This window comes from Gossypium raimondii, chromosome 1 (assembly GCF_025698545.1).
Source record: "Gossypium raimondii isolate GPD5lz chromosome 1, ASM2569854v1, whole genome shotgun sequence".
Lineage (NCBI taxonomy): Eukaryota > Viridiplantae > Streptophyta > Magnoliopsida > Malvales > Malvaceae > Gossypium > Gossypium raimondii.
The window spans coordinates 51,625,136-51,648,248 of NC_068565.1; the positions used below are offsets into that span (position 1 = coordinate 51,625,136).

The following is a 23,113-nucleotide window of genomic DNA, read 5'->3' on the forward strand; positions in this document are numbered from 1 at the left end:
GCGTGTACACATCATCGACATATTGTTCGATATTAATGTTCACTTTAGCACATGCTGCCACGACATGCGCACATGGATAATGAAGCGTTTCGAACCTCCTGCACTCGCATCGTCTGTTCCGGATATCAACTCCATAGGACCTAGTTGGTATACCAGGTCAACGACTGATCGTCTCAGTAACTCGAAATGTTTCTAGTCGTCGTGAATATATTTCTACATTTATTGACCTGGCTAACCGACGATTTGCAACCATTGCATCCCTGACATGTTTGACAAATACGTGTCCTGCCTCCATCTGCTCGACTTGTTGCTGACCCATTCTTGGCATCAAGGTAGCCAGCCTGTAGAATGTAACAGAAAAGACAGATGCAATCGGAAGATGACGTGTTTTCAACAAGACAACGTTGATCTCCTCGACTAAGTTTGCGGTCATTTGGCAATAACAAAAGCCCTCGTCAAAACTTTGAGCCCTTTGCCATGGCTCCATTGTACCCAACCATTGTCGGAAAGATGTGTTTGTCTGCCCCTCCATGTCACTCTCAAGTCGGATTATTCTTTGGCAGAAAATATGTGGCTCTAACTCGTACGCTGAATACATATTAAGAAAAAATAAGTTCTACTAACTCGATAACATAAAACATTACAACTTATATTGAAAATATAATGTTATCATTTACCCATTGCCATGACTTGTCTCTTCCAGTCTGCATTCTTATAATCTTTGTAGAAGTTAGCCGCAATGTGCCGGATGCAGTAAATGAACCTCCATGGCACACCGAAACACCTAATTGCTGCAATTAAACCTTTCCCTCTATCGAAGATGATGCAAATGTTATCGTTGCTAATAACATACCTTCGCAGGTTAGTGAGGAAGAATTCCCAAGGCTCTAAGTTCTCTTTATCTACGATGGCAAATGCTATAGGGAGCACGTTTCTATTACCATCTTGAGCAACCGCAAGAAGTAGGATCTGTATATATTTTCCATATAGCCATGTCTCATCCACCTGCACAAATGGCTTGCAGTGGGGAAATGCCTGCACATATGGATCAAACGTTCAGAGCATCCGATGGAAAATCCTTTTTGTCGGCTGTAACTGGTCGTCCTGGCCGTAATAAGGCATTGTCTGCAACTCAATCACAGTCCCCGATACGTACTCCCGCATAGCAGCTATCAATCCCTGTAGCTCGTTATACGACGAATCGTAATCCCCATACAGTTACTCCATTGCCATCTGTTTAGCTATCCATTCCTTTCGATATGATACTCGATACTAGAATAGTGTTTGCATCTCGACAATTAATACTGAAACTTTAATGGTCGGCATGTCCTTCACCATTGGCATGATACACGTACAAATAGTTTTTGAATCAAGTTTTCCATGATCTTCTGTCATACGTGTTGATGTGCATGTATGAGGACCAACAAATTTTCGTATCTCCCACATCTGAGAACTTTTAATGAATGCAGCTCGTACCCGCCAATTGCGTCTTTCACGCTTCCAACACTCCCAATATATATTGTCGGAGTAGACATCGCAACTTTATAATCAATCGATATGTTCATCTTTGCATCGCTTAATAGCAAATACGCACTCTTCTTTACAGCTGAATCTCTGGCCTATGAATAACTCCTCATGATCAGAATTTACGGCCAGCCCGTGAGGATGAACTATTTCAGAGTACTCCGGGAACTCAGCTACATACGCTGCGTCGGGGTCTATGAGCGACATGTATGGCCCAGGATTATTGTGTATCAAAATACGCTGCATCTGCTCCCCGACTGAAGAAGCGTCAATGTTTCTATTGTTGTTGACATCTTCATCGTCAATATCATCAGGTATATCGTCCACATCGGGATCACCATCACTATCACTATCGAACTCTTCATCCCAATGATCGCTACCACCTTCTTCTTTACCACCAACCACATCAATATCGGGTGTAATATTCAGATCGATACCGATCCCACCCATAGTCAATTCACTATCAACGTATGATATTGGAGCCACCATCCACGGTTCTTGAGCTCCGTGTTCTTCATCGGATGCATTGACATCTTCATTTTGCTCCATACCGGCTAACTTAGCAAATAAGTGAATCGGTGCATTTTTGTCACTCCCATTCCCACAGTAAAGAGCGACCATTGTCTCCACGTCTTTGTCGTCTACAACTTCCATTTCGGTGAATTTGACCGGATTTGTCGAAACTGGAAACTTGTAGAAAATTTTTGATATCCTTCTCCCACAAACGTCTAAGAATTTTTGCATTAATCATTGCCTTAATTTCATCAAACGAGACATTTCAATTAAATCTCATTACTATTTGTTGCCGACATTCAAATACACATCCAACACTTGTTGTCAAGATGACTCCATCGAAACGCATACAAAAAACTTATCATCCATCTTCAATATTCAATCTGTCAAAAAATAAACAAAATCTCAAAAAAAATCTCCAACGGTAAATAAATTACTTAAATAACAAAAATTAATGTTTCAATATGCAATTTTTCATCATTAAGCTCAAACTTTTTCAGTTATCATTTTGTAAATGAACATCGTTTAACCACTAATCCTAATAAGTAACACAATAAAAATAATAATAGTTTTATACTCAAAATAATAGTAACTAACAATAATAATTAGGGTTTTACTAAAAATAATAACTAACCATAATAATACTAGTTTTTACTAACAATAACACTAAGTAACATCTAAACCCTAAAAACTAATAATAATACTAACTAAAACTATCAATTTCAGTTTTATTAATCTTAATTAACTAAACTAACAACAAAAAATAATAAAAATTATACAAAAAAACATAACAACAATATAATCAATTATTTTAAAAAAAATACTTTTTTTTCCTCTTCTCTTTCTCTCTTTTTCTCTCTTTTTCCGCAGCACCTCCTCTTTCTCTTATTTTTCTTCTTATTTTTCTCCTTCAACTAGACGGATCTCGTGTTTATAACACGAGTGGTACCGCCCATGAGAATGGCACCATCGGTGCCGCTTATGGGAATGGCATCTTTGGTGCCGCCTATCAGTCTCTTGTCACATCACGCAGGCTTTTTTTCTGTTTTTTGTTTTTTTTGTAATATTTTTATAAATAAAAAATATATAATATTTTGGTTATTTTTATTTTTTTGTAATATTTAAGTAAAAATCCCTTACAATTCTGATCGCCTACAAATATTAATAATTTAATTTAATCATTTTTAATCTCTTCTAAAAATTAAAAACCTAATCTAAGCTATTTTAATACACAACTTTTAGCTTTAACCCTCCAATTTTTTAATTTTATTTTCATACCCCATCACCAAATTTCCTATTGGACCCATTTAGTGGTATACCCCTTTTATAGGGTCAACCCTATCTACAACAATATTCATAGGTCGCACAAAAAAAAAAACATCATATTCTTCTTTTCTCCTCTCATTTCTAATCAAATTGTAAAGGGATTTTTGTGTATTTGTCTCTCAAAAAGATTAATTTATCTATTTATATAATACTGTTTGTGGATGTGACATCCTAGATAGACCTTATGCATGCCGATACATATCTTATTTTAAGATTAACACGTGCTCTCTAGGTGTGGGTTCGTTTACATGATGATGCGAACCCACCACGTGTAAACTCATATTGGCGAACTATACAATCTGTTATTATTAGAGTAAAGAGGATTGGGTTAGTCCCAATTGAGTAATCAAACAGCGGGTCGGAAATAAAGAACATCATAATTAATCAAATAGTAAATATTCTCTGTTTGAGATGAATAAATTATTGATTTTAAATAACCCAAAAAGAAAGAAAGACGTATTGATGTTTATTGAAGTTAGAAAAATTTTCTGCTTCACTATTGACTAAAAAGGATGGTTGAGAAATTTTACACTTTTCTTCAAATCAAAACTTTTTCCCCCCACAACAGCATTCGTCGTAGCACTAACAACAGCCATTAAGTGCTCCATGAACTGTTCTAAACAAGTGATTATCAAGGTTTAATTCGATTTAGTACTACCATGTTGAAATAAGCAATTTAATCTCTTTATTTTAATCTGATATTTTTATTTTTATAATATTATTAATATGTCCAACTTGATAACGTTATTAGTAAGATGTAGATTTGTTTAACGTTTATTCGGTCACATAATTAAATTCATGTGAAAATTCAATTAACTATGTTGAATCAGTAATAAATTTACACGATAGTTATTTTTAAAAATCAATGTCATCACTTTAATCGTATTGTTGCTATTTCAGCCACTAGGAGGACGTGGATTTGAATGCTATTAAACACGTTTTTTCTCCAATTTAAAGGTTAGGGATGGATTATGGATAGAATTAAGAAGGGATAAAGTTCAAAACTGTACATAAACTTTAATCTAATGAACAATTTTATACATGAATTTTGATACAAATTTCACAAACGGATAACATTATTATCAATATACCATCATTTTACATCTACAAATTGCATACCCAAATAAGTATACTTATCCAATATAGAAATAAATTAATGTCTTTGTTTTCTAAAACGTGTATGATTGAAAGTTTTATGTATACATTTGAACCACAATCAAAGTTTCATAGGTATAATTACATTGAATCAAAATTTATATATTAAATACATTTTTTGACAGATCATATATCAAATACATTGGATCAAGTTTATGTATAATTTTAATATTTATCTCGAAGTAAAAATTGTAGAAAAAAAAATCACAGTTCATTTTAGAATAAAGAGATCATTAAAGTGATTAAATTCTAAATTTTAACATAATAAAAGGACTAAAATCAAAATTAGACCATTATTAAACGAACAAGCAGCAATTGGAAATTACTTGTTTCTTTTGATGGGTCCAAAATGAACCGAGTCCGATTGCGATATTGGGAAGTATGAAAGCAACAAAAAGACTACTTCCCTTTGTTCATCTTTTATGATTTTTCATGAGAGAATCAATCAAGAGGCACTCCCCATAGTTCATTACCTTTGATGCTTATGAGCAAATTCTAAAATTAAAAAAAAAAAGAAGAAAAAAACAGCAATAAGATGTTTGTATTTGGAGTAAGCATCGATTCTGTATGTGGGGCTCAAACCGAAGACCACAAAATTAAGAGTTCTGCACTTTACCAACAATGCTAGACAAGCTTGGTTGAAATTTATTCAAGCGTAAGTCAATGCAAGCTTAACTCTTCAAATTCACCCTTAAGAATAACTCGACTCATAAAGAAGTCTAATATAACTCACTCAACCAAAGACACATCAATACCACAACTATTAAATTCAATTAAATATATAAATATTCCCATTATTTTTAACTTGCAAGGCTGTCTTTTCAATTAGCCAAAACAAATAATTTCTTGCAGGTTGATGTAGACCACAATATTTGCTATCAAAGTTTACTCTAGAGATACTAATGATGTACATGCATGGGGAAAGATTTAATGGTCCTAAAAAACAACCATAAATCTCATATCGATTGTACTAGAGTTCAACAAGATATATAGAACAACTTACTGCTCTTTTGATTGAAATGATCGGTTAAAATTAATCTCAGTGCTGCTTGATTCAAATTAAATGCAATTTGAATGAAAGATTTTAAAGCTTTTTGAAATTACCAATTAGAGGATGATATACAAAGTGTACATCAATGTTATTTAAAATAAAGAATACAGAGCGAGTATATCCAACTTGCCAGGGGTATTGAAAAGTCGATCAAACATATGGAATCCATTCATACAGCAGCAGATAAAACGGACGACCTGAAATCAACTATGAACAATGATATCGGTTCTTAGAAATGAAAAAACAAATGCTATAATATCCAACAGGGTAAGTTTAAAACTGGGGTCTACTGGAAGAGAAAAAAAACTAATGCTAGTCGCTAGATATGTTGTTTATAGAACTCACGTGTAGTCATCGTTATTGCAAGTGGGATTGCATGGATAAGGGCAGTCAATAAGCTTCGATTCTTTCCGATTGAAGTACCAATCACCCACTGACTCGGCCATGGTCTGTTTTGATATCCAAGTGAAGAGAAAAAATGAGAACACTACCATTTGATACTCCATAATACAGTACATGGTAAAACATTAACTTACCTTATTGTTGATTCTTGGAGAATTGGGTGAATGCCATGCAGAATATGATGTCTGGCAATGAGAAAAGCAAGAATTTATAAACATACCCCCTTCCTCGTTTCTTTGAAACATGCTTAGTGCCTTAAGCATAGCATCACGGTAACCTATATGAGAGAAGCAAGGCCACAACATTAGAGTTGCATCAGTGCTTGGAAATATTCACAGCAAGGCATCATGTCTATTTCAATGTCCGTAAAAGTATCATGGAGGTCCCTATACTAACAATCAAATTGCATTTTTCCCCACTATTAAAAAAATTTGACAAATTAATCCATGTACATTAGATCAAAAAGTACACTAGTCATTTTGTTAAAAATTTCATTCATTTCTACTGTTAAATTTAGTCTCTATACGTCTGGATCACATGTCACTGTCTGGTTATTCCGTTAGCGATGCCAATTTTTAACAGTACATGTGAATAAATTTTTAACAGAAAGGATCAATTTGGTCTTTTATCTAGCGTACATGAACTAATTTATCCATTTTTTGAGGAGCAAAATGCAATTTGACTCCTAGTACGGTCCTAAAAGTATTACATATCCAACCACCTTGTAGTCTTTTGATTTGTGTAGCATCACACTTCTTAATGCTTAATCTGCAACTGCTCCAATAGCCTTGGGGATCTGATCCAATAGGGACTAAGATATTTTCTATCTAAAGATTATGTCAGTGTTAGAACATATAATTGAAAAGGAAAATAGCACTAAAAAGTTAGCAAATAACAAGGTACCTGCCAAGAATCATAAGCTGGATTGACAACGAAAAATGGGGTCTTAACATTTTTGATAATTTCTTGAGGGAAGATACACTGAAAAATTGAAGCAAACAGTAGATTATGGGAAATAATGTTAGTAAATTTGTTTAACTTTGAACATTAAAGGAGAAAAAAATGAGCATATATAAAGCAAGAACCTGCCTTAACCGGTTCCATTCTTCCAACACAATCCTGCTGCAAACTTTTTGCTACGCCCTGAGATGCCGGCAGACAAGATAGTAACAACTTTTACAAGGGTCAAGTAATGGAATTAATAATCGAACAGGTCTTATCACCTATTCTCGGTCTCACCAGTTTACAGAGTCAAGAAATTAAAAAAAATGGTTCAATAGCCGGTTCAATCAATTTGTGGGTAAACTAATCCAACCCCTTCTTACAGATCGGTATGCCGACCAGCTCCTAATCTAACCGGTTTGGTCTAGTTTTGAAAACAGTGAATAGAAGGACCCTTGTCAATTCTAACCCGAACATAAAAGTTAGATCCAACAAAGTTGAACCAAAATTCGATCTAACCCAATATGACAAGTCAATAACCCAAATTCATTCAACCAAAACCCGAACTGAATCAAATCCAAAACTACTTGAACCGGAAACAACCGAACTCGAGGTGACCAAAACCCGAAATGACCCAATATAAAAAAACTTGAATGACTTAAGCCTAAAATGGCTGAAGCAGAAACAATCCAGACAAGAAACTAACCTGAATTGAAATATTCCGAAATTTTAAAACAACAATTAATCCAATCCAAATAGACAATTGATCAAATCTAAATAGACTCGATTCAAACCAACTTGATCTGCCTAATTAACAGGTCTAACCCAAGGGAATGTACACTGAACCACCTTAATTTTTTATAGACAACAGTCAAAATGACCAAAAACAAATGATATAATAATCCATGTTAAGAAATTTAATACTAAGATATATGGAAACTGAGAAACCTGAAGTTGGAGAACATCGCGATAGAAAGCAAGCATGGTGCGATTTCCAAGAATATCTGGCCTGCAATGGAGGAACTAGATAGTTATAATTTTGTTGCAATGCATGGTTGCATACATACATGGATTGATAAATACATACAAACATGCACAAATCTATAATTTAAAAAGGCATTGATTTGTACCAAAAAGAACGTACTCATCAAGGAAATAACCTGCATCTGCAAGACACTTAACGGTAGCATCCTTTGGCAGCTGATCACGAAAGTCATCACAATGTATAAAAGTTGCTAACCCCCCAGCAGAACATCCTGTAAGAAGTGCCTGCAAATTCATAAAATCCATTACCTTGCAACAAAAGGGATTGCATTACAAAAATACTTAATTAACAATTTCACCATTTAATATGAATCTCTAATACCTCTTTTGCCTTAGATAAGCCAAGTGATAAGAGTTCATTCATCATTGCTTCCCAAATTAGTTGGCCTCTAAAGAAAAGTTCTGTTCCATTCTATTAAATACAACAACAAAAACATGAATAATGACAATGTAATCGGTAAAAGCACCAGGGAGGTCCTTGTATTAGAAGTCATTATATTTTACCCCTTTACTCAAAAATAAACAAATTAATCCCTGTACATTGGACCAAAGAGCAAACTATCCTTTCTGTTAAAAGTTTCATCCATTTCTACTGTTAAAAACTGATGTGGTTGACAAAATAACCACACAAATTTTTAATAGAAGGATCAGTTTGCTTTTTGATCTAATGTACAGAAATTAATTTACCCAATTTTTAAATAGATGGAGCAAAATGCAATCCACCTCTTAGTATAAGAGCCTTCATGGTACTTTTATCTAATATAATCTCATTATCATTTTAATGCCAAAAAAAAGACAAATCTTAATTCTGAAATGACTAACTAGTTTTACCTTGAACTCACTTTCAGGGTGGCCGGCAAAAGATGCACCATCACAATAACGTAGCTTAACTTTGTTCCAATTATAAAAATCTAAAAAAGGGAAAAAAAAGTTTACTCATGCTGAAAGTATATTCTTTAAACAACAAAAATTCAATAAAAAAGAAAATATGAAGCAAAATTTAAAAACAAAATTAAAAACCTGGATTTTGAGAAGGGTCTTGGCTTAAAATCCCAGAAAATTGAACTTGATGTTCCATGTAATTTGATGAACCTAAAGATGTTCCTTTTCGACTATTACATGATTCTATTGAATTACACCAACCTCCACCCTATACTCAATAAATAGAAAAAATTAGAAACAAAAAGTCAAATTATTGTTAAAAAGAAAAAAATTCAAGTATAATTGAATTAGTAGTGAGTTGGTTTTGAATTGGATCATTTGGATTGAGGGAGTTTAGATTTTGAATTTTCTGAGTTATTTTAATTGAAGTTGGTTTTGTGTTCCTATGATTTTGAATTTGGACTAAATTTTAATTCCTATTGATTATTTGGATTAATTTAGAAACCGAAAAACTTACCAAAGCTTAAATGGTTTATTAAATGCAAATTAAAAAATCACTATTATTTAAACTGAATAGTATTCTATTTTATTTAATTTATAACTAAATTTATTTTTATGATTTAAAAATAAATATTTTATTTATCAAAATAAATATTTTATATTTAAAATATCGAAAATAAACTTAAAGGTTTTTATATAAAAATTATTTTTTAAAAATAGCATATAAATGTTAATAATTTTTTTATTCGAAAATGTATTTTTTAGAAATATTTATAAAAAATTTAAAATTTATTCAATAATATTCAAAAATTGAAATAAATTCATTTATCTCAAAATAAGTTAAAAATTCAAAATAAAAATTAATATGAAAAATCGAAAATTAAATCCAACTATTTTGGATGAGTCAAAAAGAAAATTCAAAACACTTGATTGAATGGAATCAATCTCACCATTAATCTTGAGTTACTTATTCACACTATTTTAGCTTGAATCACTTCATATTCAAATTACTTCGAACGTAAATAATTTTAAGTTGGAGTAAATTCGAATTTGAGTTGAACTGATGGCATTTACAATCCTATTGAATTGGCTCGGATTTGAATTCAGGTTCATTATTGAAATTTGAAAGAAAAAGCAAAGAATTTACCTCAATGTGGAGAAGCCAATTGCTAGAACCAGATCCAAAGCCTTTCTGGAAATGATATCCAGGTAAACTTCCATCTAAGCAAACTGAAAACATATAAAAAAAAGAAGTTAGTTACTTAATTTAAATATATGGTAAGTTGGTAACACAATTGAAAAAAGAAAAGTTGAATTTTAGAGAAGAAGGTGGAGGATTAATCCAGTACAGGCGCCTGTAGCTTTGGCACTTTGAAGCAAAGTCAACGGAACGAAATCGCCGGCGGAAGGAGGAGCAAAAGTAGGCGAGGAAGTTTTGCGGTTACGAGAATCGGAGAAGACAGTGAAAAAGAGGATGACGATAATGACGGCGGCGATGATGACGGTGATTGCGACGGTTGCGATAGCCCAATCCCTTTTCACCCACTTTCTCCGACAACAAAAGGCGCAAAAACCAGTATTTGCCATTTGTAAAAAAGTTGGATAAAAAGCAACACTGGATTTTGATTCTTTTAATATAGAAACGGATTACCACCAACTACCAAAGCGGATGGCGTAAAGCGACGTCGTTTTGGTTTTGAATACTATCTTTAGGTTAAAATATGACTAGGACCCTGTACTCTTTCCAAATTAGAAATTTAATCCCTGTACTTTTATTTGTAAGACTTAGTCTCTATACTTTTTAGATTTTTAATTTTTTAAAAAATTTATTAGTGTGACATTTTGAAATTAAAAAAAAAACTCACTTGATAACTGTACAACTCAAAAATAATGGTATAATGATTCTTTTAAATTAGAAATGGATTACTAACCACCAAATCGAGAAATGACAAATGGCCTAAAGTGACGCTGTTTTAGTTTGATTAAAATATGCTATAAGTTCTTATAATCTTTAAAATTAGAAATTTAGTCTTTATACTTTTCAGATTCTAAAATTTAGGTATAAATGTTAAAATTGTTAATTTTTGTTTGTTAATTCCGAGTTAATTACAACGTTATTTTTTAATTACATGGCTACCATGTGAGTATTTTTTATTTTAAAATATTACAGCAACAAATTTAACAACAAAAAAAAACTTTAACAGGGTTAACAATTGGATTTGAATTCTGAAATCTGAAAAGTTAAGAGACTAAATTCTAAAATTTCGAAAAATACAGTGACTTGTGGCATGTTTTAACCATGGATTACCGACCACCATATCCGAAAAAGACAATGGCGTAAAGCGACGTCATTTTAGTTTGATTAAAATATGCCACAAGTTCTTATACTTTTTATTTTCAGAAATTTAATCTCTTTACTTTTCATATTTTAAAATTTATGTCTGCCTGTTAACACTGTTAATTTTTTTCGTTAAGTTTAGATTAATTTTAACGTTATTTTTTAATCACTTGGCTACCAACCACGTGTGTACTTTTTTTCTATTTCAGAATATCACACCAAGAAATTTAACGAAAAGCTTTAACAGAGTTAAGAGACTAAATTCCTGGAAATTATATAAGGACTAAATTCCAAAATTTTGGAAAGTTTTAGGGACTTAAGGCATGTTTTAACCATGGATTACCAACCACCAAAACCGGATAAGACAAATGATCTAAAGCGACGTGGTTTTAGCTTTGAATACTATATTTATCTTTCCCTTTGCAGAATATTTTACTTAAAAGTCAAATCTATAGACTTAACTTGTAAGATTGGAAAAAAAATATTTAAATTTTAAAAAATAAATATTTTAATAATCATAATTACAAGTGAGTAAAATTTGATTAAAATCGATTTAATGTTAATTTCAATTAAGTAAATAATTTTAATTAATTAGTTGATTAAAACTATCAACTTAGCTTAATATATATATTACTTTTAATAAATATATAATCTATAATTTAGATTTAATTTAACCGATTAATTTAATTCAAAATTTAAAAAATATCAATAATAAAATTTTTGATTAACCAACTTAATTAATTGATCAATGATTAGCTTAATTAATTGTTGACTCCTAATCATGCCTTCACTTTTTAAATGTTATAATAAAATTTTTTTAATGTTGACATCACCCAACTAAATACAACTTTTAATATTATTAATGTTTAGACTAAAACAGGACCTTAACAATAATAAAAGACAAAATTATGTTAAATTAATGTATAAGAATCAAATTTCAAGATACAAAGACAAAAACTAAAATTTGATTATTTTTGTTCTTTCATTTAAAATATATTTAAAATTTCTACTAAAAAATATATTTAAAAATCTATAATATGATAAATTTTAATACCCATTTATGTTGTTGATTTCACAATGATTATTCACAAGTCATAAAATAAAAATCAATTTTTAGAAAAATAATTTTAGTCTTTATTTATAAAGAGGACATTTGATAATTAGGTTGATTTTGATACCTGCATTTTTTTTAGTTCATTTTGATATTTGAACTTGACAACAAGATTCATTTTAGTTTAGTTTTTAGATTTGGTCAAGATTTGATTATGTGACCAATGTTCTTAAATCATAACTGGATTGATCAATTAGACTGATTGGATTGAGAACCGACCAGCACACTGGTCAAAATAAAGTATTAAACCGATCGAATTAATTAAATCAAGAACCAATGATTCGACCAATTCAACCATTGATTCAATTATTAAAACCAATAAATATCATGACCTGAAAATTTATATAATAATTAGTAAATCCCAATAGGGTACAATTAGAGAATCATATACTAATTTCAAATCTTACTAGGAAGATTGAGAATTTGAGGAATATGCAAGGTAATAAACCATGATGAAGTTCAAACTCCTTTTAATGTTTTGTTTTTTTTAATTATGTAATTACAAGTTATATAAGAAATTAAGATTTACTTACATTCTGACAATAAAATACGTTTAAAAAAGATTAAAATTTACTATTTTAATAAATAAAAAGTTAATTTAAATGAATTATTGCTATCAAATAGGTGATAATTAGCAAATATAATAGAGATGAAAACATGAATAACCAAACTAGCCAACAAATTTCTTAGGCAATTATCTTTCACTACCAAAAAGAAAAACAGATGATAACTGAAAATATAAATATTCCAACAATCATCAAACGTTTCAAGATTATTGTCCAAACGACAAAATGATGGAACGAAAAAAAAGCAGATAATGAAACCAAAATATGAAATTGCAAGAAACCTTAGACAGAGCAGTTCTTGAGGCTTAGCCTATCTCTTCTTTGCTTGTGCTTTAAAAACATTTCCTATGCACAATTGAAGGGCCAGATTCATCATATTCAGCTTTTGCAATCCACATCTGCAATTATACTGTCCCGTGTTAAAAAATTGTTCGTAAAATGAACTGATACGAAAATGTATGTGTGATGGACTTACCTGTTGGAAAGTGCTGAGGGAAGCTAATATGGAGCCACCAATCCACACACTATACTTCCTCTCAGGTGGTGCAACCACCTTAATCTTCATGCTACTAGGAGCCAATGCTGTGATCTCTTTGCTCATTCGATCCGCAATACCGGGGAACATTGTAGTGCCACCACTAAGCACTATGTTACCGTATAAATCCTTTCTGATATCGACATCGCACTTCATTATGGAGTTGTAAGTTGTTTCGTGGATACCAGCAGCTTCCATACCAATCATGGATGGTTGGAAAAGAACTTCAGGGCATCGGAACCGTTCGGCACCGATGGTGATCACTTGACCATCAGGTAACTCGTAGCTTTTCTCAACAGAGGAACTGGTCTTGGCAGTTTCTAGTTCTTGTTCAAAGTCGAGAGCAATGTAAGACAACTTTTCCTTCACATCCCTCACGATTTCTCGTTCAGCAGTGGTGGTGAATGAGTAACCACGTTCAGTTAAAATCTTCATCAGGGCATCAGTGAGGTCACGACCAGCAAGATCGAGACGTAAGATTGCATGTGGAAGAGCATATCCCTCGTAAATAGGGACTGTGTGGCTAACACCATCTCCGGAATCAAGCACAATACCTGCACCAAACACACACAACAAAAATCTCACATACCTCTGCATTACGCAATTAAGTATAATCTGTCTATGATAAACACAAAATTTTCCTTATATATCAGGCTCCTCAATGACTAAATACGGATATTTCGGAATTAAAACAAGCAAAGAATCATGAAACTGAGAAACAAAGCATTGCAGGAAGGTGATTTTCATTCAATAAGATTCCGAAGCAAGTTAACGATGCAAAACATCAGGAGACAAATCAAAACATATCATAACTTGGACCAAAAAAAATGAAAGGCTTACCGGTTGTTCGACCACTAGCATAAAGGGAAAGAACAGCCTGAATGGCAACATACATAGCAGGTGCATTGAAGGTTTCAAACATGATTTGGGTCATCTTCTCACGATTGGCCTTCGGGTTAAGAGGGGCTTCAGTGAGGAGAATAGGATGCTCTTCCGGAGCAACACGTAGTTCATTGTAAAACGTATGATGCCAAATTTTCTCCATGTCATCCCAATTATTGACAATGCCATGCTCGATTGGGTACTTTAGAGTTAAAATGCCACGTTTTGATTGAGCCTCGTCGCCTACATATGCATCTTTCTGTCCCATACCAACCATCACCCCAGTATGACGTGGACGACCGACAATGCTAGGAAACACTGCCCTTGGAGCATCGTCACCAGCAAATCCAGCCTATGTAACAATTCTCAAAACAAAAGTTAAACTAAAGCTCTAAACTTAATACTCAAAATGGCATTTAATTAACGATAAGGAATCAAGCTTTGTACCTTCACCATTCCAGTTCCATTATCGCAGACAAGGGGCTGAATATCCTCACCCTCAGCCATCTTCTACAATCTGAAACATTAGTAATAACATAACATCAGTACCAAGTAGCGAAATCCTAAATAATTAAAAGCCATATCTAACAAAATTGTAGATTGGTCTGAAAGCAAACATCTTAACAATATACTTAATACTCTCACATCCTACAACTCAACTAAGGATCGGATATTTGCAATTTTTGTAAAATCTGAGTGCACAAATCATATTTAAAACCCAAATTTAGTAAGTCTAAGAAAATTTAAAAATAAAGCGGATAATGAAAACCAGATCCACAATAATAAACAGAATTCAGATAATCGAATCTGAACTGGTAATCTGCAAAAGTAGAGCGAATTTGAACAATAAATATCTACACTCGTTCCAAATGCATTATGGATAATAATTAAAATATCGAATCTATATAATATACGAATCTGCATTATCCATTGCCGTGCATAAACTCAACAAACATTTCTTGAAGAAACTAAAATTGGATCCACAATAATAAACAGAATTCAGATAATCAATATATGAATCTGAACGGAAATCTGCAAAAGTGGAGAGGATTTGAGCAATAAATTAGCATTCTTTCCAAATGCGTTACGGATAATAATTAAAATATCGAATCTATATTTTATACGAATCCACATTATCCATTGCAATGCTTAAACTCAACCAACATTTCCAGAATAAACTAAAAGAAACAGGTTGGATCAAAAGGCAAACGAATCAAACAAAAACGAAAAAAAAAAACAGTGTAAGATCAATTACATTTTGGATATATATATATATATTACTTATAAATCTATATATTCTCACAGTTAATAGGAAAGAAATTTCAATTATTCCAAAAAAACATGATTTAACATAAGTAATGACGGATCAAGACAAAATGTCAAGCTCCAAAACAAAAACATTACCGAATATAATTAAAATAATCCACATTATCCATTGCCATGCATAAACACAACCAAAATTTCCAGAAAAAACTAAAAACGGGTTGGATCAAAAGGCAAACGAATCAAACAAAAAAGTAGTGTAAGATCAATTACATTTTGGATATATATTGCTTATAAATCTCTAGATTCTCACACTTAACAGCAAAAAAGATTCATATATTACAAAAAAATGATTCATCATAAGAAACTGACGGATCAAGAGAAAATCACAAGCTCCAAAACAAAAACATTACCAAAAAAATTGAAAATTTAATCAAACGAATACCGAAATCAAAAATCGAAAAAAAGAAGAACCTAAAAATCGATTCGAAGATTTAACCTTCAAAAAAAAAATTTGCGTTGAGAGTTTTCAGGTTATTTGAGGTTATTTTCTTCAACTGCTACCCGCGTTTAGAGCCTGGCGTTTAGTTTTGAAAAAAATAATGGGGAAGAATAAAGCGAAAAAAATGGGATACTCATATGACGGATTTGCCTTTAATTTTCATGGGTATTTACTTAATTTACAAATGGGGGCATTCATTAATCGACACGTGGATTGAATGCATTCGTTTGTTATCTGCTAGAGCTACAATCTATCATGTAGATTATCCGCCATCAGTTGCTATAATAATGGTTCCAATTGGGGAATCTGAATCGAGTTATTTTTAATTGGAATAAATATACATTAACTTTGATTTAAGGGTTTATTACTTTTTGGCCTTAAACTTGGTAATTTTGTTTTTATTGGGGCTTAAAATTTTTTTTTGTATAAGTTAGTCCTTGAAAACCCTAGAGTTCAAGTCCAAATATAGGAATAGAGACAAGTTCATACCTCAATATGAGAACAATTGTTAAGTTTAGGGATTAACTTGAAAAAAAAAGTTCATGCCCAAATATGAGAACAATTGCCAAGTTCAGGGGCTAACTTGAAACAAAAGTTCAAGCCCCAATGTGAGAACAATTGCCAAGTCTAAAGACTAACTTAGACAAAGAAAAGTTCAAGCCCCAATGTGAAAAAAAGTTGCACAGTTCAGACCCTAAATAGTGATTTAACCCTTTATTTAATGTGTTATTTGATACATGAAGTTTGGTTTTGTGCAATTATACACCTTAAAGTTTGATTTTGGTTTAAATGTATACATAAAATTTTGATTTTGATTCAATTGTATACATTTAATTAAATGAATATGTTAATTTATTTTTATATTGGATAAGTACAGTTATTTGTGTATGTAATATGCAAACGTAAAATGATATTATATCGATAATGATATTAATTATTTATGAAATTTGAATCAAATCAAAATTCCATGTACAAAGTTACACAAAATCAAAGTCCATGTATAACATTGCACGCTTAACCAAAAGTTCATATGTAGTTTTATGATTTATCCTTTTTAATTTGGATCAACTATGGGTTTAAGTGATTTTAGATTTAGGTTGTTTTGGATTTAATTTATTTAAGTTTAAGGTTTGGGTTTTTTGAGTTTAGATATTACGGCCTTAGATCAATTCAGGTTTTCGTTAGTTCTGGTTTAAATAATTTTGGATTATTTGTTTGAAAAAGTTAGATTTGAAATTTGAATCATTTTGGGTTTGAATAATTTTTTATTTTAGTCAATTTTGTGATAGAGTTAGTTTGGGTTTATGACACTTCAGATTCAATTTTAACTGGTGTTTTCAAAATCAAACAAGACCAATCAATACATCAATCTGGAACAAAAAAAAAAATTGATTGACTTGCAAATTGGTACTAATTTGTTGAACTAACTAAAAAACCGGTTGAATTGATGATTGAACTGAGTTTTTTTTATTATTTTAAATTTTTAATTTGTTTGAATTTTTAATTATTTTTTATTTAAACCAACCGGTTCGTAAACGAGTAGCCTAACCAATTCAATCACTAATCTAGTTCCAAAAATATTTAATTTAAAAATTTTGAGTTGTTGACTTTTTGTTGTCAAATCAAGTTGAATCCAATTTCGTATTGATCGAGTTAAATTTTCTACTCTACATCAAAATTGATAGGTCTACTTTAAACAAGATAATTGTAATATATTTAATAAAAATATAGTATCGAACATAATTAATGTGTATATATTAAACAATATTTGGTACATTGACAATTGACAATGTATTTTTTTTCTATTTCACAAACAAATTTAAAAATTGACACGTGTCTCTTTTTTTTAAATTTCTATTTTAATATTTTACTATATCACACTATAAGATACTTATCCATCCCTTAGTCCTGCTTGTGGAATCTAAAACTCCATTAGTAGTTTACTAAATATTTCCTATATCTAGATTTTTAATATATTTAACAATTCATTTTAATTTAATTTAATTTACTAATTTTCTAACGAGGTTTCGGAAGATTGAAGTTTGGGTAATTTTGAGATTCCAAGTTTGAGTCCTAAACAGTTTAAAACGTGTATGATTTTTCTCTGAATTTTATTCTAGTTTAAATCTTATCATTTGTGGATCTTATTTAGATTTATTTTGATTCAAAACCATTTATTAGTCCGATAATATTTTATAACAATTGATTCTAATAATAATGATTCGAATATGTATTATATCTATAATTGTGATAACATTTATAAATTTAAAAATTATTTACGGAAATCAATATACAGGACTATATTAAAAGTTTATAAATTTTTATTTGGAGTTAGGTGTAATGTTTAAGCAGATTTTGATCTTCATTAATTCTGGGGTATCCTCTCACCCCCAACAATTTAATAATCATAAATAAGGAAAATTATTAAGTTAAAAAATAGGTATAATTTGTTTTTTTAATATAATGTTTATAACTACTCATAACCCCTCATTAACTCATAAATAGGAAGATAATGTACTTCATCGCACTCGAACTTATGTCCTTTTGTATTGATATATAATAATACCTATGCCAATCAAGCTAAGACTTAATCATCATATTTTTATAATTTTTAAATAGTTGTGATATAAGGATTATCTTAATGGGTAAAAGATAAAGAAAATGGTAAATTTCACCATTAGTCACTAAATTATTGGTAATTTTTTTATTTTGGTCACTTAATTAAAAAAATTACAATTTTGTCATTGAACTATTTAAAAGTTTTTATTTAAGTTACTGGACTATTAAAATCAATGTTATATGGCTTTCTCCATTCGCATTGTATGCATCAATCAAAAGCTCTCTTTCCCATTCTCTTCTATAGTTTATTTTTTTTCATGAATAAACTTTAAACGTCACAAATCTGCAAATCAAAATTCAAGTAGCTTTTTTCTCTTATACAACAACGATCGTCAAATCTTCACTTAGAGCTTGCTTACAAAAATTAAATGAAATCTTTTGAATAGTTTAATGACCAAATTATAACTTTTTTTACTTTAAGAATGAAAACAAAAATTTAATCATAATTTAGTGAGTAACGTGTAGTTTATCCAAAAATAAAATTTAGAAAAATTAGAATTTATTACATTAGGGTGAAAAATAGGGGTAAAATACCAAAAAAAGCCTTTTTTTTTAAATTTACCGAAATGAACCTGGTATTTTATTATTTACTGGAATGAACTATTTTCCCTAAATTGCGTCTACGTCAGCAAAGCTTTGCTGACGTGGACAGAAATAGCGCTAAGGGAAAAGGGCCCATTTTGATAAATAATAAAATACTGAGTCTATTTCGATAAATTTTAAAAATAATAATTTTTTTATTATATTTTGCCCGAAAAATAGATATTGTCATTGTTATAGTACATGTTAACACAAAATGGCTGCAATTACAGCACACTATGATTCACCATGATCAAAGCTTCAAGTCAACTCAATTTTTAGCTGCTTTTCAATGGTGGCCTACCTGGAATTCGGAATCTAAATGGTCCCCCACACCATCATTGTTTTCAAAACTTTCAGACAATGATATCATGTTGACATACATCGAAAAATTAAAGAACATTGATCGTCATCAAAATCTTCTTAGAAGTGCAAATCATGATGATAAAAGGTTGCCTAACAGGGTTTACATAGGGTGTGTGTGCTTGCAATTCTGACACAACATAGTGGACGACATCATCTTATTTTAAGATTTGAGATCTAAAAATTTTATGTTTTCCACATTCAGTCTCACCACTATAATTAGGTATATATATATTTTAAAAAATATGTTATCAGTGAATTAAAATGATTGTTTGAATCGAGTCGAATTGAATCGGTAGTGTAAAATCGTATATAGATTAAATTATCAGTTAAATTAATTTATAATTTTATTATTTATTTAATTATTGTTAAATCGATAACCAAACCGTTGAATTAAGAGTTAATGGTTTGATTGATTCGATAATTGAATTGATTTTTAAAAGATTGGTTAAAATTAATAATGGTGGTTGTGTTAAAAGTGATTATGCGAAGTATTTTTAGAGAAAATTTTCAAAATTATTCGTAAACATTGATATAATGTGCAATTTGATAGTGAACTTTGATTTGATTTCTCCATTATAATAAGGTATAGTTTAATTTTTCTTTTGGTATAATTATAGGTGTCCTCGTCTGTTTTATGGTTTGAGACCAGACCTGTTCGGGCTAAGGTGGTATTTCGGTAAAGCCCTTTTTACAATGACAACTCCAATATTTGAACTTGATCCAAATGCCTGGAAAAGAAGACCATTTCTATTTCTTCCGACCACTTGTAAGAATGAAATATACAACAAATCGCTTATGAAATGGTAAAAAACCATAAATCAAGACAAAAAAGACAACAATTGCTGAAATAATTTATAATTTTTTTTTACATTTTTTGTACATTTTTTATTTAATTATTGTTGAATGGACGGTTGTACCATTGAATTAGAAATTAGTGAATTGACTTATTAGACCATTAGTTCAATTTTAAGTTATTATTTAAAATTAATAATGGTGATTGTGTTAAAGTAATTATGTAAAAAAAATTATTGTTTGATCATATAGTTAAGATTATTTGAAAGCTTGATTAATCATGTTCAATCAATAATAAATTTATATGTCACAGAATAGATCTAAAAAGACGGGAGGGCTTGGCCCCTTCGATCCATACGATAAAATTACATTTTTAATTATTGTCTAGGACCTTTGAAACTTGTAATTTTATCTTGTACGTATATAATATATATTATGAATGAAATTGAAGAAGGTGACAACTTTCTTTCAGCTCAACCATATTTTATAATTTCATTCATCATATATTAACTTCTAATTTTATAGGGGCTAAGAAATAATTTTTCTATTTAAAGGAAAAGTCCCTACTTGTCCTCTCTAGATTCGCCTCTGGGTTTAAGCTCTCCTTCATTGTTTCTTCATTGCATAATACACATTCATACTTACGAATTACCTAATTCATGGATGAGTTCTACCTACATACTTATAGACTTGTTAATTTGACGGGTTAGAGATTGGGTTAATTAGAGTTTTAAATTTTTGGATTTGGGTTATTTTGGGGTTCATTCCGGTTTGATATTTGAATTCAGGTCATTTTGAGTTGTTTGGGTTATTTCAGTTCGAGTCATTTTCAAGTTCGAACTAAATGTTTACGGGTTATTATAATTTTCAAATCAGATTGAATTAAGTTCGAATTCAGATTAATTGAATCGAGTTCGAGTCATTTAAATTTTAAAAAAAATTAAAAAAATCTTATAGAATTTACCCACATAATTCTCCCAATTCTTGATTACGATTACACCTAAATTTAACTATAGTAATCAAGCAATACAAGCTCCATCAAGTCTCCGAACACACACAAATAAAGGTTGAATAAAATAAAGCATATTCACATGGAAAAAAGAAATTAAACCCATATCTCAAAGGCAGTCCAAAAATATAGATAATTGGGTCATGGGTACCAAAATGGCAGCCTTATATTATTAAACTTGAAATGGAGATTTTTTGTGGGCATTTATAGGACAGATGCATGATGGTTAGCAATGGGGTCAAAATCATGATCCATGTGGTTTATGCAATTTGGCATGCAATATAATTTCTGCATCAGATCAGAGAGTTTTTGTCCCCCTCATTAAATTACCTGCTAAAAACAGATATTATTAAACTAGTTTTAATGAACATGTACCTAAAAATCCAACAAATATGTACACATCCTCTAATTACATATCTTACTTTTAGATCTATGTCAAAGTATTTTAAAAAGAATGTAAAGTTGAAGGGTTAAAATGTGATTTTTATTTGTATATTGTATTTAATTTGAGAATTTAATTTTTGTATTTTGTTATACTATACGTCGATAATAGTGGTAGGAATGATAGCAAAGTATGAAGAAGAAGAAAAAAAAACATAAGAACACATAAATTTTACGTGGAAAACTGTTATCGGGAAAAACCACAGGCAGGGGAGGAGAAATTCACTATAATGTTGAAAAACAATAATGCAAGTGGTTTTCGACTACATATTTTAAGGGTGAAACAACCCTGTGTGACATGGTCCGTACCGGGGGCTCTGCTCTCGCACCCCTAGTCGAGTTTAGTGGTGGATGGGAATCCATGGCGAGCTATGGCCTCGGGTCCTCGGTCATTCACCCCACAGGTCCCCAATTTTGCTTTTCCATTTTATTTCTTTGACAAGTGAGTTGCACATCGAACTTTTGAAACTGGAGACTAAACCGGATTCGGATCATACAACTCTAATATATTTTAGTTTTATATAATTTGGTCATTAGCCGAATAACATATAGATCATGAAATGACATGCTCATTTTCTTTCATTTGATCGTTCATCTAAAAAGAATTTTGTCTCTTATAAGATAATAACATATGGTAATGCAATACATTCATATCCATATTTTAATATTTAAAAGAAATATATTTCTTTTTAATTTTTTGTTAATTCTTATATTTTCATGTTGAAAGTTCATTATTATTCTTTCCAACAATGTTGTTTTCATGATTTGAATCTGCATTCTTCTTTTAAAGTACAATATGCATTACCGTTGCACTTAACGTTGATGGTAGAGAGTGAGATTTCTTTGATCGATCATCTCAAAAGACTTCTGAAAAGATTTTGTTTTTATTTTATGTGGGTTGAATTTTTTGGTCAAATTCTACTATTAGACCCTGTACTTTGCGTAAGTTGTGGATTTAGTACATATACTTTAATTTGGTCATTTTCAGTTCCCGTAATTTTAGAATTTGAAAATTTTAGTTCTGACCAAATGATAACTATTAAATTCATTAAGTTCTGTTATTTTTAAAATTTGATGTGTCAAACATATTATCAAATGTGTAATGCTATATCTATTTGTTATTTTCACGTATTACTCACAAAAACTCAATTAATAGATTTAACGACTATCATTTGGATTAAGACTAAAATTTTGAAATTCAAAAATATAGCCACTAAAATGTTCAATTGGTGAACGCTAAATCTATAACTTTATGCATAAAATAGGACTAA

At 30.8% G+C, this 23,113-nt stretch overlaps 2 protein-coding genes across 4 annotated transcripts; both read right to left on the reverse strand.

Annotated features, from left to right (window-relative positions):
- Positions 1 to 5,587: 5,587 nt before the first annotated feature.
- On the reverse strand, positions 5,588 to 10,444 carry LOC105786503 (pectin acetylesterase 5). Of its 2 annotated transcripts, none has more exons than XM_012612976.2 (13): positions 10,189 to 10,444; positions 9,987 to 10,069; positions 8,978 to 9,107; positions 8,789 to 8,868; positions 8,280 to 8,369; positions 8,058 to 8,182; positions 7,862 to 7,922; positions 7,061 to 7,114; positions 6,875 to 6,952; positions 6,693 to 6,798; positions 6,106 to 6,248; positions 5,915 to 6,018; positions 5,588 to 5,766 (listed from the first exon to the last, which is right to left on the reverse strand). In XM_012612976.2, exons 1-13 carry the CDS (start codon positions 10,424 to 10,426, stop codon positions 5,739 to 5,741), a joined length of 1,320 nt encoding a protein of 439 aa, XP_012468430.1. In that variant the 5' UTR covers positions 10,427 to 10,444; the 3' UTR covers positions 5,588 to 5,738. The 2 variants fall into 2 exon arrangements, with proteins under 2 accessions (XP_012468430.1, XP_012468431.1); XM_012612977.2 differs by having other exon boundaries at positions 5,588 to 5,776.
- A 2,515-nt stretch (positions 10,445 to 12,959) lies between these two features.
- On the reverse strand, positions 12,960 to 16,185 carry LOC105786504 (actin). Of its 2 annotated transcripts, none has more exons than XM_012612978.2 (5): positions 16,034 to 16,185; positions 14,719 to 14,788; positions 14,230 to 14,623; positions 13,330 to 13,943; positions 12,960 to 13,252 (listed from the first exon to the last, which is right to left on the reverse strand). In XM_012612978.2, the coding sequence occupies exons 2-5, from the start codon at positions 14,776 to 14,778 to the stop codon at positions 13,187 to 13,189; spliced, it is 1,134 nt and encodes a 377-aa protein (XP_012468432.1). In that variant the 5' UTR covers positions 14,779 to 14,788; positions 16,034 to 16,185; the 3' UTR covers positions 12,960 to 13,186. The 2 variants fall into 2 exon arrangements, with proteins under 2 accessions (XP_012468432.1, XP_012468433.1); XM_012612979.2 differs by having other exon boundaries at positions 16,009 to 16,148.
- Between the last annotated feature and the right edge of the window lie 6,928 nt (positions 16,186 to 23,113).